The sequence below is a fragment of the Camellia sinensis genome, chromosome 8 (assembly GCF_055761805.1).
Source record: "Camellia sinensis isolate YWXY chromosome 8, ASM5576180v1, whole genome shotgun sequence".
Taxonomy (NCBI): Eukaryota; Viridiplantae; Streptophyta; class Magnoliopsida; order Ericales; family Theaceae; genus Camellia; species Camellia sinensis.
Genome location: NC_138968.1, coordinates 132,669,773 through 132,687,404, shown reverse-complemented (window position 1 = coordinate 132,687,404; position 17,632 = coordinate 132,669,773). Strand labels below are relative to the sequence as shown.

The 17,632-nt window shown below is 33.5% G+C and overlaps 2 protein-coding genes across 8 annotated transcripts in view; one reads left to right on the top strand and one right to left on the bottom strand.

Annotated features, from left to right (window-relative positions):
• Positions 1 to 3,313: 3,313 nt before the first annotated feature.
• On the top strand, positions 3,314 to 14,868 carry LOC114265564 (zinc finger BED domain-containing protein RICESLEEPER 2). 6 transcript variants are annotated; one of them, XM_028206387.2, is made up of 4 exons: positions 3,314 to 3,450; positions 9,835 to 11,816; positions 13,726 to 13,793; positions 14,441 to 14,868. In XM_028206387.2, exons 2-3 carry the CDS (start codon positions 9,842 to 9,844, stop codon positions 13,779 to 13,781), a joined length of 2,031 nt encoding a protein of 676 aa, XP_028062188.2. In that variant the 5' UTR covers positions 3,314 to 3,450; positions 9,835 to 9,841; the 3' UTR covers positions 13,782 to 13,793; positions 14,441 to 14,868. The 6 variants fall into 6 exon arrangements, with proteins under 6 accessions (XP_028062188.2, XP_028062191.2, XP_028062193.2 ...); XM_028206390.2 differs by having other exon boundaries at positions 14,361 to 14,868; XM_028206392.2 differs by lacking the exon at positions 13,726 to 13,793.
• Positions 14,828 to 17,632, bottom strand: part of LOC114265566 (LEAF RUST 10 DISEASE-RESISTANCE LOCUS RECEPTOR-LIKE PROTEIN KINASE-like 2.5) — a 28,018-nt gene continuing 25,213 nt past the window's right edge. Inside the window, exons 2-4 of one of the 2 annotated variants that reach the window (XM_028206394.2) lie at positions 16,534 to 16,554; positions 16,205 to 16,234; positions 14,828 to 16,025 (exon numbers count right to left, since the gene is read on the bottom strand). In XM_028206394.2, the coding sequence (XP_028062195.2) occupies positions 15,130 to 16,025; positions 16,205 to 16,234; positions 16,534 to 16,554 (947 nt within the window). In that variant the 3' untranslated portion in view covers positions 14,828 to 15,129. The remainder of the gene's footprint in view (positions 16,026 to 16,204; positions 16,235 to 16,533; positions 16,555 to 17,632) is intronic. The other variant, XM_082883507.1, reaches the window with a different exon arrangement.

The window sequence follows — 17,632 nt, the reverse complement described above, 5'->3', positions numbered from 1 at the left end:
AGTGGGGTGAGTGAGGCAACTCACGTGAAATCTTTTCATGACAGAGAGAGAACAAACAGTTTGACATGATTACATTTAAGAGCTTGCAAGACCAAATTAAAGATAAAAAATAACAATAATCTTAGGTATATTGAAAAAAATATCATAATTTTTTTTTAAAAATTAGTTTATAATATTTTATTATATTTTATATAATTAGTCTAAAATTAATTTCATGAAACTCTTTATAATATATTTTTTTTATGATTCGTAACCTTATTTAAAAAAATAAAACAAACATTATTATTACTTGTGATGAAAACATAAGAACTCAATGTTCATATTTATTTTTTTGGGATGAATATATGAGATCTAATATGTTCAATAAAAAGCATTACACAGGTCATGAACTGACTATGACCATCGTGGATTTGGATCTGGCAAAAAATTTCATTTTAGTTTCTAGCTAGTCTCTCCATTGTGTTTTCCTTTTTTTAAAATTGAAATACAATTGCTTGTTTCCACTTTTTAAAAAATACTTTTCAGAAAAAATATTTTTCTATTTTCTGTTTTTTTTTTTTACTGAATTTTTAAAATATTTTAAGCAATTTTTTTACTTTTTAGACACACCTAACATAAATACACCTAAAAAGTAAAAAAATTGTAAAAAAAATATTTTAAAAATTCACTAAATACCAAAAATACTAAAAAAATATAAGAATTCAATATATTTTTTGTATTTTTATGTATTTATTAATTTTTTAAAATATTTTTTTACAAATTTTTTATTTTTTAGATACATTTAAGTAAGGTGCATCTAAAAAAGTAAAAAAAATGTTTAAATTTAAAAATATTCACTACAAATAAAAAAATATGAAAACAAAAAAAAACTAATTTTTAAAAAATTTAATTCTGAAAATTCAAACCAAACACAATTTTTTATGCAATTTAACCCAGAGTGCTGACAATGGACCAGTTTTGACCCCTTTGAAGATGTTCCAGACTAAAGTCCAATTACGTTATGGGCTTGACAAAACAAATTGAGACCTAATAAGGCCCAACTAGTAGCCCAATCACCACCAAAATGAAGGCAAGGCCTTTTGTGGCCCAAAAATTGACATTCACAGAAGCAACTAGCTATCATCAAGCCCATCTTTTGTTTACTTACATTTGATGAAATTGGAAGAGATTAAGGGGTTGTTTGGGATGTATTAAATAAGCATATTTTTTATTTTTTTGACTAAAATGTTGAGGAAAAAAATATGAATATTTGGGTTAACTTTTGACTTTTTATGAAAAAATGTGTATTAAAAAATTGTATAAATGAGTGTATAAGAGAAGTTTTAGTGAAGTAGATAGTATGCCCCGTACAATTTGCGTAGAGCAGTGGGCTAAGTAGGAGATAGGAAATGGTTGTCTCATTTTCGGGCTTGAATTGAACGATGTTGTTCGGCTGTTGGGGGCCCACCACAGGTCCCGTTTTGCTAATCGGAAACGTTCAATGTGTAGAACTCGTCGAGTATTATATATTTGTAAAAAAATTACGTTGATCGGATATCAATAGCTATCTGATCATATTAGTTTTTTTGTCAACCGTTAACTATAACACCATCTATTTTTTTATACAAAACTGATTTGATTATGTAGTTAGTGATATCTGATCAATGTGATTTTTTACAAGCGTATAGTACTCGATGAGTTGTACACATTGAATGGTTTAGATTATCAAAACAGGACCCGTAATGGGCCCCCACGGACTGAACAACATCGTGTTGTTTATACACCCTGCCTGTGCAATTTTTTCAAAAAAATTCAACAAAGTTTGTGGGCGAGACAGGCACCGATTGTAATAATTAAGTGTAAAATTATTTATTTATTTTATTTTTTGAATGAATAGAGATAATTTTTTAATTTTTTAAGCAATTTTTTAATTTTTTGATTTTTTTTTATGTACCTCAAACTAAGCCCGAGAATTAGAGGGAGCGCGCCCCACCTCCTAAAAATTGGGAACTGATCCAAGCCTAAATCATTTGAGGCTTGGTTTGGGAAGTGGGTTGGCTTTTTGGCTTTTTGGCTTTTTTGGCTATTTTAGCCTGGGTTTAAAAGCTTGGTTTGGGAAGGGTTTTTTTGCTTTTTGACTTTTTTGAGTTTTTTTGTGAGAGAAGAATGTAATGATTATGGGTTGAATGTGATGTTTTGTTTGTTATGGCTAAAATAGCCTATTTTGTTTTTTGTGACTAAAATAGCCAAAAAAGCCTCCGACCTCACTTGCCAAACAGAGGCTGAGTGAGCTATATCAAATCATGCGCTTGATTTAAATTGTTGAACGAATTTGATGGAGAAAAATAAAAAGAAAAGTTAAGGATAGGAGACACCCTTATACTTTTAGAAAGTCAGTGCCAATCATTACTGAGAACTTGTTTAGAAATTGACTTTATTTTTTTTTTTAACTTAAAAAAATGTGTAAAAAAATAAAAAATTTTTGATAACATGTAGGGATTTTTTAGCTAAAAATTTTACATACTAAAAAGCATATTAAAAATACAAATACTCACATGTGATTGATTGTTAAAAAAAAAAAAAAAATAACGTTTAAATCTCCAATTATATTTAGATATGGACACCTTTAGTAGGATTGTTAGTAAGAGTAATATTTTAAGTTCAAAACTTAACTTTCGAAATAATACCTAAATATAAGAATTGATAATTTTTTTAAAAATTTATTAGAAAATTATCTTTCAAGTACTTATATCTCAATTAATTTATAAGATATTCTTATATTCTAATAAATCTTATTATTTTAAACATTTGATCTAGTAAATCATAATTTTCATAATTAAGGTATTTTATGAACAATTTTATTTTTATAAATATTTTTTAAACCCTTAGTAACTTGGTGATATGAACATTAACATTAAATAAATTTGATAATGTGAAAGTTCATGCTGATAATGTGATTATTTATATCATGGAACATTCATACTGTTAATATGAACATTAATGCCTGCTTCACCCTATTATTATTAGAGGTATTTTGATACCTAGTCACTCATAAGACTTATTGGAACATAAAAAAAAAATTAAATTAAGTAAAATATAAGTAAGTAAAGAAAAATTAATAAATAAATGTCCATAATTTTTTTTAAAATTTATTTATTCAAAAAAATTGTTTTCATGGAAGGATGATTGTTGGGGTTTATAAATAATTAGAGAAAATTAATTTTACATATATATGAAAAAGTTTATGATTTTTAATATTTTAAAATTTATTATTAATATATAAATAATTAAGTAAATAATCTTTTAATTATTAGATTAGAAAGGAAAAAAAAAAAAAAAAACCAATTGTCGGGTTCGCGCCTTCTCACCGAATTAGTTCTCTTTCTTCCTATATAAGTCTGAAGGACGAACCCTAAAACCCCAAAACGCTAACCATTCGATCGGTCTCAGCAAGCGTCTTCGTCATTCTCTGTACGCTCTCAAACTCTCTCTCTCTCTCTCTGTGCAATACATATGAGATTTATTAGAGTTTATAAAGTTCAAATCTGCAAAATGGTTTATATTGAATCCGAAATCCGAATGTTATTATTACGGTACGGTCTTCCTCTCGGTGTTTCATTGTGGGTTTAAGATCGGCGTTCAGGGTTCCGATAGGGTTTTAAACCGGTACTTGTGACCCGATTTATGAGTACACGACTCGGGTCGGGTAGGTCCGGTGGGTTGAATTAATCGGGTCGACCCATGTCGGATATACCTCGCTAGCTTTGGTGGTTTCGGGTTTTTAGAGCTTATATCTGATCTGGGTCGGCCTTCTTTGGGCGGTTAAAGCCTGTTTGTATGCAGAATTTAAGGGTTCTGTTCTCATGAATTTTTTTTTCCTGTAACTTTGGTTACTGTTATTCTCTTGTGGGTTGTGAGTATTGACAGAGTCATTTAAATGCTTATTCAATATGATTTCCTGAATTTAAATGCTTGTTATTATTATTTTTCTATGGTTGTCTGTATGTTGCTTGAGCTTCTTTGTTGTCTTTGTTCAACTATTGCTATAGTGGTATTAATCTAAATAACTTGCTTGTTCTGGGTTATTGTTATTTCAAATTTTTCATCACTAGCTTGTTTTGCGGTGTTATCAATTCAGTTTTTGATAACTACCATCCTTTGTTGGGTTTTGGGCCTTCTTGTTGTCTGTTCTATTGAACAACTTGGCTCTAACCCAGTGAGAATGTGGTGGCATATTTTTGTTTTGTTTTGTTTTGTTTCTTCATGGAATGGGTATTGTGATGGTATGCCAGTTTCAATGGAACATGAGATATCTGAGAAAATGTATTTTGATGATGTTTTACAACTGGACATGGTGGTTCTAATTTTATACTGTTTTCAAGTATGTGAATCGTTTGAGATTAGCTAATGGGTTACAAGCAACCTACTTTCTAAAGGAAGTCTCGAAAATTGAAACAAAGCTGTTTAAGTGAAAAGTATAGGTGACTTTTGGATAGAGAGATCGCCTTGGCTAGCAATTGTTGGTGGGAGTTTCAAAATGATTTTAAAATGTTGATTTTGCATAGCTTTTGGCACCAAACAATAATTGTAGTTGGAGTTCTATTTATTTATTTATTGTTGCAAATATTATGAGTACTTCTGAATGGAGCTATTTTATGTACAATCCTCTTGAAAGAGTTGGGTTTGATTAAATGTTGAGAAAGGGTAATGATGCCATCTCCTAAGGGATACCCAGTGGCTTAGGTTATATTATCCTAGTAAAAGACTAAAGTTCAAGTCTCCTTCACTTACCTAAAGAAAAGGGTTTTGACGTCATTTGCAATTCTAGATGTAAATGTTGGTAATGACCAAGAATTGTAGTGGGAGGAACCATTGGAACCCAAAATACATTCGTCAATTGTTAGCGATAGCATCTAAGTGTGCTAGTGAGAGAGCCTTCTAGAAAGTATGACGGGTGTTGAGATAGTGTTGGGTCACTAGGGATGGGTTGCGTAAAATCAGAGGCAGTTTGGGAGTAGAGGGGAGAGAGAGAATAGTTTGGATATGGAGAGCTAGAGCTTTCACGTAAAAAATGGAGAAAATCAACATGCCACCATGCATTGTGGGGATATTTATAGGACGGTCAAACCATGAAGGTTAGGTCTACTTATCACGTTTCCGTGTGAGGACAGAAGGATAGATTTTTCCTCTTGCTTGGTCTGACAATATGGAGGCAACTATAACTATTGGTAATGCACTAAATTCTCTTGGGCTACGTTGCAAAACTACGATCATGGTCGGGGTCTCTAAAATCAATTTAGATCCAAGTCCTTGAGGGAGAATGAGACCAGACCTTAACAAATCCTCTAATTCTGGTGGCTCAAGCACCAGATTACAAGAATGTGCAGCACAACCCTAAGGGGATTTTTTCAACCTAGATTATTTGAGAGGTTGAGATTCAATGCTATTGGAGAACCAAATATAGGTTCTAGGAGATGCGCTTAAGTAGAGAACTGTTTGGTGCAAGCATAAGTATCCAAAAAATTATTTTCGTATTTGTTATTTTGAAAAAGATTGGGAGTCATCACTTGGTTTTTGTTTAAGGTATCACCAAGAATCCAAAAAGAATTGACTCCAATAAGGCATGGTCTAACTTCACCAAATGACTAAGTTAATGGCTAAGGTACAAGATGAGAAAGTGTCTGACTGCCTTTACTCATCAATGTTGGTTCAATTCTTTAAATTTATCAGGCCTTAATATGCATGAATAGCAGATATGTCTAACACAAACAAAGATGAGACGAACTAGGCAGTGGGACGAGGCCAGGATGACATAAACAGAGATATGCTATTTTCTCACATTGGTAGTGCAATACAAAGTCTTTTAGATTCATGCTTTATTTCTTTCTTCTCTACCACATTTTGTTCTACTTTCTTTGCCCCCGTTCTTGTTTGCTCTTTCTTCTCTTTCTTCAATGGAAAGAACTTCCCAAAGTCTTCATGTTACCTGTAGTTCATAGGCACTTGAGAGACCCTTCGAGGAATCCTGGGCTGTTACAGTTGCTACTACCTTCCCATTAGAAGGTACATCAGTAAAGATTGATGTTGAGGCAGCTCATGTAACCTTATAGGACTTATGGTTCCTTGTTCCATAATTAAGGGATGTCAAGTTATGGTCTCGTGCCTTTTCTTTTTGTGCCACTGGTTTAGTAGATTTTGAATGTAGTAGGTGGTCGCTGCTGTACTGATAATTTTGGACAATTTCTAATGTGTTAGATGGTGTACTTTGTTTATTATGTTTCTCCAATGTTATATTTTTCCTCTAGATGTTTTTACAGCCTTGTATGTGGTATATCTCTGTGAATTTGCCAAATACCATGATGCACATTGTCACGGAGTCACCTTTGGACTTTTCACATCTGCAACCAATATGTGTTTTTGAACCTTGTGCTGATCTCTCCAATGAATTTCATTTGACTAGGTCCTTTATACCATGTGACATTTACACCTAACCTATCTAATAACTTTAGTACATTTTGCTTATCAATGCCATTACAAATCTGTATATTTGGGATTACTTCAACTGGTTTATTAGTGAATTTTTTTCCCTTCACATAAATTTGTTCACCTTATAATCCATAGGAATTGCTTGGGTGGCAAGTCTATATAATTTTCATCAACAATTTCAATATTTCTCAAGCCTATAATGAATAGATGTGGTAAAGAACCCCAATTTTGAATTTTGATACTGAATTGATGGATTCAAGACCAGTTCTGTTTTTTCTTAAATTGTTTTTTTATATACGAAAATGATAATGAGCATTATTTCAAGCCGCAAATTAAGTATAATTTAATAAGCTAATCATAAATTTTTTGATAGGAGAAAAGCAAGAAATAGAGGGAGTCCTGTAGGAGAGGATGATTAAGATATGACTCTCAGCATATCGTTAGCAAAATCCTAGGGTTTTGTTTTTACTTGTTTTAATTGATTGGCAATTAGCACTCATTAAGACTGATGAGTAAGGTTGCATGCATCTAACCCTCCTCAAAGGCCACACTGACGGGAGCCTTGTGAAGTAAGAATGATTGGTAATTAGAAATATTCTAGAAATTGCTATAAAAAAATAAGAACACTGGTTTTTATTTATGCGTTAAATTATTTATTAATGGTGATCAGACCTTGTTAGGGGCTTATTATTATTGTTGTTGACAGTTGTTGTCGTCTTCCATTGTTAAATGCTATTTGGAAGCCTATAAATATAATTAAGATGAAGAAATAATTTGATCTCTATGCTCATCATTTAGGGAAAGCCTGTGTACTTAATAATTTAAGAGAAAAAAGATTGTGTGGAAGCCTACGAGTACAGTTGAGTTGAAGACATGAATGTAGTTGGTGGTTATTTGGGGCTGAGCATTGTTGACATGAAAAGATGGGAAATTTTGAAAGGCCAGTTCTGTTCTAGGTTAGGGTTTTTATTAGTGTGGGATGGCCTAACTGTTGGGATTAGTAGAGTGAAGCGAGGGAAGGCAAATCTTGGGGTGCTGCGAGGGACCATGATTAGTAGTACGAATTGATTGTACTTACTGGTGGATTATGTTCTATCTGGGTTTGAGTGAATAAAGATGGTGGGGTGGGGTTTGTCTAATGGGATTTTAGAAGTAGTAAAAGGGGTGAATTCATCTAGCTCTAAGGTTTTTATATGTAACTAGAACACTGAGAAGAAAAGAAAATAAAGAATTAGAGGAAGACAAACGCTACACATAGGTTACCTTTGGTATGGTTAGTTGCAACACACTACTTGAAAGACTTCAAAAGCTTTGAAAACTTCTCTAGACCAATCTTTATTGCATTTGAAAACTTCACATTACTACATGTAGATTAACACTAATAGGACTTGTACTTTGACTAGTAAAACCTACATTAAATACTGAGCTAACATTTATTCATCCATAGTAAGGTGTACCCAGTGCATGAAGCTCCCGCTTAAGCGGGGTCTGAGGAAGGGTTGATGTACGCAGCCTTGACCCCCTTGGTGACCTGGAGGTCACGGGTTCAAGTCGCGGAAATAGTCTCTCCGCTTTAATGCCCAATAATAATTATTCATCCATACTATCCATGGACCACGACTATAGCTGATGTCCAAGAATATTATAAATCATATTGAAAGCTGACCTTTACTGTATTTAACTTGTATGAACACAGAATAATACTTTATTAAGACTAAGGCCAAGTTTGGCAACCCAAAAATAATCCATCTTTTTATCTTTTTTCCATCACATCACTTCTCTACTTTTCTGCACATCTTTTCGTAGAAAGACAAAAAGTGCATTTATTTAGGTCATTCCAAACAACCCCTAAATCTTGGTTCTGCATTGGTCCCTATCATTGCCTTGAAATAATACCGAGATTCAAAGGTCCTCTCTTTGTTTTTACTGTCTGCATGACTGCATCACTCAGTAAATTGTTCATTTTATGAAACTTATTATGTAAGAAGTATGGACACGGACACGTGACACGACACGGATAGGACACGGATACGACACGGATACGCTGACACGTTAATTTTCAAAAAATGCAGGACACGACATGTGGGGGACACACATGAAATATATAATTTTATATATTTATTATATGTTATATATATAAATATATCATTCAAAGATAATAAAGAATGCAATATGACACTAATTTGTATACATTTATATAGGTTTTGTTTTATTACTGTATCTTAAGTTATTTTGTTCAAACTTATAATTAGTTTCACATGTTTCTAATCGATAGACATATGTGTTTAAGCAATTGACACGTGTGTCCTCCAAGTGTCCAAAGGGTGTCTTGGTTTTTAAAAAAATTTAAAAAATAGGACACGTTTTGAAGAGTGTCGGACACGTGTCCTAAGAGTGTCCAAAGAGTGTCGGTGTCCGACACAGACACGACACGGATACGTCACCTTCTTAGAAGTGTCCGTGCTTCTTAGCTTATTATCCATCCCATCAAGCATACATGTATTTCTATAAACTGCCAAGAGCTATATGAAAGTATATCATGGAATGGACAACACATTCCGGGAATATATTATGTAGTGAAGGTACAACGGGACAGTACTTGTGGAATATATTATGTAGATTGTAGTGAAGGTACAATGGGCACCCCCCAAGGAATGCAGCAATATTCAACTTTACAAATTTGATACAAAGAGTTCTCCTGGAATATATCATGTGCATTGCATAAGCTGATGATGGTGCTGAGGTCGCCTTGATGTAACTATTACAAAGTGCAGATTCTTGAACCATTAAGCCTTGAATTATTTTGAAGATGATATTAATCAATTATTGCTATGGCGGTTCAAGAAAATGGGTTTGAATGATCTTTTCGCTTTCCTGAGATTTATGTTTTTATGAAGTAATCTGTAGTTGCCTTCAGAACATGTTGTCTGTTATCTTTTTTGTTATCCTCATTCACATTGCTAATTTGGTGCTCATGTTGCAGCCATGGGGATTTAAAAAAAAAAAATCTTTTCTCCTTTTGTTTTTATTTTGTTTATTTTAACTTATCAATTTTTTGCTTTCTCAATGACATTTGATAGAAATAAAATGCAACTGATATATATATATATATATATATTTTAATAAAAAAATAAAACTATCCATACGTTAGATATGGGTTTGCATTGGTTTGGGTTCTTTAGGAATTCTATGGTTTAAAGTTATGTGCTTCATTATGATTTTGCCTAGTGCTGGGTTTTGGATTGTAGCTGCCATTTTAGATGTTATTGTTGTTTGTGGTGATAGACAAATTTTAGTTTGATTTTATTGCAATGACGATTTTGTTTTGTTAGAACTAAAATATTTGCATTTTATATCTATCATGTGCAGATAAGCAATGGAGATGTCAGATGAGACAGTGATTGTCAATACTAGTAGATTGAAATCTGTTGTATGGAATGATTTTGATAGGGTTAAAAAAGGTGACACCTATGTGGCTGTTTGTAGGCATTGCAAAAAGAGACTCAGTGGTTCTAGTACCAGTGGGACATCACATTTGAGGAATCATTTAATCAGATGTCGGAGAAGATCAAGCCATGACATTGTTCAACTGCTTTCAACAAAGGGAAAGAAAAAGGAAGCAACTCTTGCGATTGCAAATTTTAGTTTTGATCAAGAGCAGAGGAAGGGTGAAATGCTTAACCTCGTACATAATAGGTATGAACAAGAACAGACAAATGATGGTACCATTAATGTTGGACATAGTAACTTCGATAATAAGCGTAGTCGATTTGATCTCGCTCGCATGATTATTTTGCATGGTTATCCTTTGTCTATGGTTGAGCATGTTGGATTCCAACTATTTGTTAGAAATCTTCAGCCTTTGTTCGAGTTAGTGACATTTAATAGGGTTGAGGCCGACTGTATTGAAATTTATCATAAAGAGAAACAGAAGGTGTATGAGGTGCTAGATAAGTTACCTGGTAAAATCAGCATTACTGCTGATGTGTGGGTTGCTAAGGAAGATGTTGATTACTTATCTTTGACTGCACACTTTATTGATGATGATTGGCAATTAAAAAAGAAGGTTTTGAATTTTATAATGGTTGATCCTTCTCATACAGAAGATATGCTTTCAGAATTTATCATGACAAGTCTAATGGATTGGGATATCGATCGAAAATTATTTTCAATGACATTTGACAGTAGTTCTACCAATGACAATATCGTCTGTAGAATTAGAGACCGACTCTCCCAGAACAGGTTTCTTTTGTGTAATGGTCAATTATTTGATGTACGCTGTGCAGCAAATATTATTAAATTGATGGGTCAAGATGCCTTGGAAGCACTGTCGGAGGTAACCCATAAGATTCGGGAAAGCATTAGGTATGTTAGAAGTTCACAAGCAGCACAGGAAAAGTTCAACGGGATGGTTCATCTTGCGAGCATTGATAATCAGAAGTGCTTGTGTGTTGATAATTCAACACGATGGAACTCAACATATTTCATGCTTGAAGCTGCTTTAGTGTATAAAGATGCGTTTTCTCTTCTGCAAGAACATGATCCCATTTACACATTGTGTCCATCTGATATAGAGTGGAGCAGAGCAAGTGCCATTACCGGCTATTTGAAGCTCTTTGTTGAGGTTTCTAATGTTTTCACAGGGACCAAGTATCCGACAGCAAATATATATTTTCACGAGATTTGTGATGTGCATTTGCAGTTGATTGAATGGTGCCAGAACTCGGATACTTATCTTAGTTCTTTAGCCTTGAAGATGAAAAGCAAATTCGATGACTATTGGAAGAAGTGCAGCTTGGCTTTGGCAGTTGCAGCAATATTAGATCCTCGGTTCAAGATGAAGTTAGTAGAGTATTATTATCCTCAAATTTATGGCACGAGTGCTTCTGATTGTATCGATATTGTTTCTAATTGTATGAAAACACTTTACAATGGGCATGCCATTTGCTCCCCATTAGATTCTTATGGTCAAGGCTTGTCTTGTCAAGTAGGCGGTGGTGGTGGGGGTGGTAATGAATCTCGGGATAGACTAACGGGCTTTGACAGGTTCCTCCATGAAACTTCACAGAGCCAAAACACAAAATCAGATTTGGACAAATACTTGGAGGAACCACTTTTTCCTCGCAATATGGATTTCAGCATTTTAAATTGGTGGAAAGTTCACACACCAAGGTATCCCATTCTATCTATGATGGCCCGCAACATTTTGGGAATTCCCATGTCAAAAGTTTCATTGGAGTTTGCATTCAGCACTGGAGATCGAATGCTTGATCATTACCGGAGTTCACTAAGATCAGATACTGTGCAAGCCCTAATGTGTGCACAAGACTGGATGCGGAATGAACCTGAAGGTTAGTTATTTTGTCATCGACTATTTTCTACAATTTTATGGGAAAATTACCAAAAAAAAAAGAAAAAAAAACCCATAGTTTGATCCTAATAACAAATCAAACCTTGAGGTTTTAATTTGTTCAATTTGATCCCTGAAGTTTTTATTTGATCACAATCTCAACCACACGATTATTTCTGTTAAACTTAACTGATGGAAAATGGACATTTTTTGTCATTATACCTAACATTTTATGAAGATAATTATTACAGTTTTAACAAAATTAACATTAAGGTTTTGAAACTTTAATATTTCAAAAATAACCCAGCTACCACCTCCTACTGTTGGGCACCACCACTCATCACTAGTCATCGGTTGCCGGCGGCAGCCCACTCTGGAACTCTTTCATCTCCAACATTGCTACCATCATATGCCATGTTCTCAACTAACACCAAGCCCAAGCAGAAATTGAGCTGTATCGAGCACACAATTGACTCGCTAGAAAAGAAAATACACAACTGACCGAACCAATGAGTCTTTCAAGCAGATTGTTGGTAAGATGAAGATGGCAATGTCATAGGTCCACATATATGTATAAGCGATGTTTCCTTTAGGCAATATAACTGAGATTGACAGATGATTTGAATTGTGATCCAATAAAAAATGTAGGGTTCAAATTTATCAAATTAAATCTCAGGGTTTGATTTGTTACTACTAGGATCCTTAGTAGCAGGAATCGTTCAACTTGCTCACGATTCTTCCTCAAAAGTGCGATTCTGCGCTTCTGACTCAGATTCGTAGAAGAATCGCAAGTTTGATGCTAGAGAAACGTGAATCTGGTTGCGGATCTGTCTTCTTCTCTTCCTCTTGATATGTCTGTCCCTCTTGATATGTCTGTCCCTCTTCTCTCGATCTCATGACTCGTCTTCTCTAGATCGATCGATCTCGTCTCCTCTCTCCCTCGATCCACTCTTCTTCTCTCTTGATCGCCTCCTCCTCTTCTCTCTGTCTCCTCTCTCGCCTCTGTTTGAGTCTCTTTTCTCTCTTTCTTTTGTTTTTTTAAAATATTTTTTTTTTGATTCTGCTGAGTCTCTCTTCTCTCTTTCTTTTTTATTGCTTTTGATTATAATATAAATATTAAATGTATTTATAATTATTCTCATATATTTTCTATTTATTTATTTTACCTTTATAAATATAAATAAATGTAATGGGTTATATATATATATATATTAAGTTAATGTTAATTTTTATATCCACAAAATAAATAGATTTTAATTTTAAGTAAAATCTAACAACACAAAATAAAATATAATTTATAACAATTTATGATAGTTATAATATATTTCAAATATTAATTGGAGAAAAAAAAAGTTATATCTCACAATATATTTATATATATTAAAAATATTATCAATAAAAATAATATATAAGATAAAAAATGAAAAATATATTTAAATAAAACATAAATGTTGTTTTATTAAATAAAATATAATAAATTTTATTCAAAGATAATGACTAGTGCTCTAAAAAATATCACTTCACTACTTTTATTTGTTATTCATTTTAAAAAAATATTTTTATGTTATATTTAATTAATTAAATATTACATAAAAATAAAAAATTTCTAACATATATATGCTAATTAATTTTTTTTTAAAAAAATGTTTTTATAGATAAATTAAAAATATTTCAATAAAAATAATATATAAGAGCTCCCAAATTACGACTCCTTTACATGGCCACGCTTCCCTGCTCTCACTCCCGCTCCCGCTTCTGCTTCCGCTTCCACTTCCACTTCGTGCAACTAAGTTAGGATCAAACTTGGGTTTTTTTATTTTTTATTTTTTTGGTGGTGGTTGTTGTTGTTGTAATTTTCCCTAATTTTATTTGTTACTAACTACAGTATATATACTATTTTGCTATATCAGATTCCAAATCTACCTCAAGCCAGTCTACTTTGGCTCTATGCTATGACGGGAATTAACAAGGATTATTGGTATGGTTTTGTGGTTCTACTCTATTATCTTTACTCATTTTCTCTCCCTCCATTTATTTTCTTCTCTTATATTTTTTTCTACTTACTTTTTGTAATCATTTTAATCTCAAGCCTCAATGTAGAGGTTTTTTTTTTTTTTTTTTTTTTTTTTTTTTTTTTTTTTTAACATCTGTTCCCGACCTCTATTTCCGGAGCTAGTTTAGGGTTTTGAGCAAATATTGTATCTTTTTTTTTTTTTTTTTTTTTTTTCATGGAACTACAGGCTTTGGATTTGTAGGTTGCTTATTTATATAGATATTTCTTATTATTTGTTCCTGGGTTCACGCTTGGATCATTCCGTGTATTTGTGGTACACAATAGATTGCAACCTAAAACAAATAGATGTGAAAACTTGGCAAAGGTAAATGGCTACAGGAGCCACAGATTTACATGGGGCCCTGTTGCTACAAGCATCTGTCCTGGGGTCATTGGCACATACATAATTTTCCAAAAACTTGTCATTGGCATAATTTGTAAGAAATCCTCTTTATGCTTATTATTTTTTTATTCATGGGTCTGAAATTGTAGGTTGTATATACTTCCCTTCACACCTGTGTGAAAGCTGTAGTGTTTGATGGAATTCTTTTTCAAACTTTGGTTGTAATTAGCTCAAGAGGGCTAAGGGAAGAAGTAAAAAGAGGGGAGGTAGCCAAGGGTGCTGTAAGGGTAGAGGAGCTGCCAAGAGGTATGACAGAGAGAGATGTAAAAGATATCATTGAGCAGAAAGTCCATGGGACTAGGAGCTTATGGATTCAATTATCCTTGAGCAGGGATCTTGGATATTGATGTTGGATTATGGATGTTTTTGATCTCACCATTGTATTCTCAATTGGTCTCGGTGTGTGCTGAACCACATTAATATTTGTGTTTCTCTTGTGTGCGTGTGCGTGTGCGTGTGTATTTATGTATTTATTTAAAGCATTCCTCCACTAGCACATGGAACTCCTTATTTTGAGCATTCTTCCACTAGCACATGGAACGTGTCTTCTCAAGAAAGTGTCAAACCAATATAATTTATTATTATTTGAGGATGTGATATTTTTTCCCCCCTCTAATACAGTACATGCATAATACTACAAGAGTACAACATTTATCATTCCAAATTATTGGAGTTAGGAAAGGGGTTCATTCAGTTATCTTCAGTTGGCATCTCTTGAGGAGTTAGGAAAGGCTTCGGAGGCATTTGCACAAGTTCAATATTTCCTTCAAGCATTTTTATAACTTTATTCATTGCAGGACGATCATCAGGCTTCATTTGTATGCACCATAACGCTGTTATTATCATTTTTCTTATCATCTACCTTTCTTCCTCTGTGCTCTCTCCCATTTCCACGTCCTTCCCTTCTTTAAATTGGTCATAAACCCAAGAAGGGAAGTAAATTTGGCTTGTATGATCAGCAAATGCATTCAAGTTCCTCCTTCTACTTGCCATTTCCATCAACAACGTTCCGAAACTATAAACATCAACTTTGTAGGAAACACGTCCAATATTTTTGTAGAACAATTCTGGAGCCATGTAGCCCATTGTTCCTCTTGCTGCAGTCAAATACACAATGCTGTTATCTGTTGGATACAATTTCGCAAGCCCAAAGTCGGAAACTTTTGGAGTGAAATTCTCATCTAAAAGAATGTTGTGAGGCTTGATGTCGAAATGTAAAATTTGCATATCACAACCCCAATGCAAATATTCAATCCCACGGGCCACGCCAAGAGAAATTTCATACATTTGCTTGTAACTCAAGGAGATATTTCCTTCTTGGGAAAAAATGTACTTTTCAAGAGACCCATTAGGCATGAAGTCATAGACAAGAGCACGCTTAGATCCGTCAACACAAAATCCGATTAGTTTTACCACATTGACATGATGAATTCTTCCAATGGTAGCAACTTCATTGATGAAATCTTGGCCATTAGCTTTGGGCTTATTTAATATCTTTATTGCCACAATATGATCACTCCGAAGTTTTCCTTTGTATACACAACCAAAGCCTCCTTCCCCCAACTTGTCCTTGAAACCTTTGGTCATCATCTTAATGTTCAAATAAGAGTACCTAATAGGCATGAGGTTGTTCTGACTTTGCAAGAAACCTTCAATGGTATCAAACATTGATAAATGCCTTGTCCGAAACTTATAGATTAAAAATGCGAATAAGCATAGCATCCCACAAAATGTTCTAGCTCCAAGAATAAATCCTGCACAGGGAGATCAAAACATGAACAAATAATAAAGGAAAAAAAGAAAAGAAAAAAGACCTTTGTTTTTCTCTACCAATAGAATCGTATGTTGAATTCTTCCAGCTTTTATCATTGGATTTTGGTTCGTATAAATTCTTAAGATTTTCAAGCTTAACAGTAGAAGGAAGAAATGTTACCTATGATTGTGAGCAAGTAAATGACATCCGCTGAAAGAAAAAATGTACCAAAGATTCAGTGAAGTGACTAAGGCAATAAGGCAATTAAAAAAAATAAAAAAAGAAATGAAGAAGCTAGTCAATCTAAGGAAGAATTTATAGGCTTTGAACATTTATCAGGTGATTGAAGGCCTTTAGATTTGAAAAAACCTTACAAGAAAATTTTAGTTCTCATGATGATACTACTATTGCACAACAGACAGGAATTGCAAAATTGGGTTGGAAATGTGAGGTGATCGCAAGATTGTAAATAATGAAATAATTATGGATGAGAAATAAAGAGCGCTTACTGTAAATCAGCTCCAAGGCACCTGCAATTTTTTTTTTGACATATAAATTATGTTAGCAAACTAAAGTCATTAATCTTACAAAAAAAAAAAAAAAAAAAAAAAAAAAACAAAAACAAAAACTGGGGAGATAGTTGAATTTAATGTTTAGCACAACATATCCTAATTTCTCACTATGTTCATAGTTTCTCTCTCTTTATATCAATTTTAAATTACTTAGCATATGTATTGTCACGCCCCAAGCTTCGTGACAACGCCGCACACTCATATAAGTGAGCATGCAAGGCTAAGAATCTAATCACATAACCCACAATGTAAAATACTCAAATTAAATCCTTAATTGTCATAATGCCAAAATCCATAAAAATAAATAGTTCTTATAAGAAAATGTCCACCAAGTCCACTAAATTAATCCACTAACAAAACAATAATCCAAGTACTTAAATCATAGTCCTACTCTCGGCACTCCCACATGTAAAAAAAATCCCGCACAGCTCTACTCTTCAGAATCTGAAAAAAAATAAGGGTAAGCTAGATAGCCCAGTAAATAACCAACCATCACTGCTAGCTGGATCAAGTATACAAAAAAAATAAAAATAAATCGATAACCAATAAATATAATTTTTTCTACAATTCAATAGGAAGAGGTTGTAACTTACCTGCAGGTCTCTGATGTTCAACTTTCACTTGTTGACATACCAAACATTGAGCAACATACTGAGCAATTTCCCTCTTCATATTATTCCACCAAAAGTTCCTCTTCAAGTCTTTATACATTTTAGTGCTCCCTGGATGTATAGTATATCCTGAACTGTGAGCTTCTCTCAGGATTTTCTCTTGAGCTCTAAATCATTAGGCACACACAACCTCTCTCCAAATCTCAAGGTTCCATCTTTATGCATACAAAATTCCATCTGTAGCCCTGTTTCCATTTCAGCCTTAAGTTTTTGCAACTGAGGACCTCTTCCCTGAGCATCTTTAATTCTATCAATCAATATGGGTTGAACTCTAAGGTTTGCCAATTGCACTCCATGGTTATGCCATTTAATCTCGATATTCAACCTTCGCAAGTCCTCCAAGATATTCTTTTGGTTAGTGATCA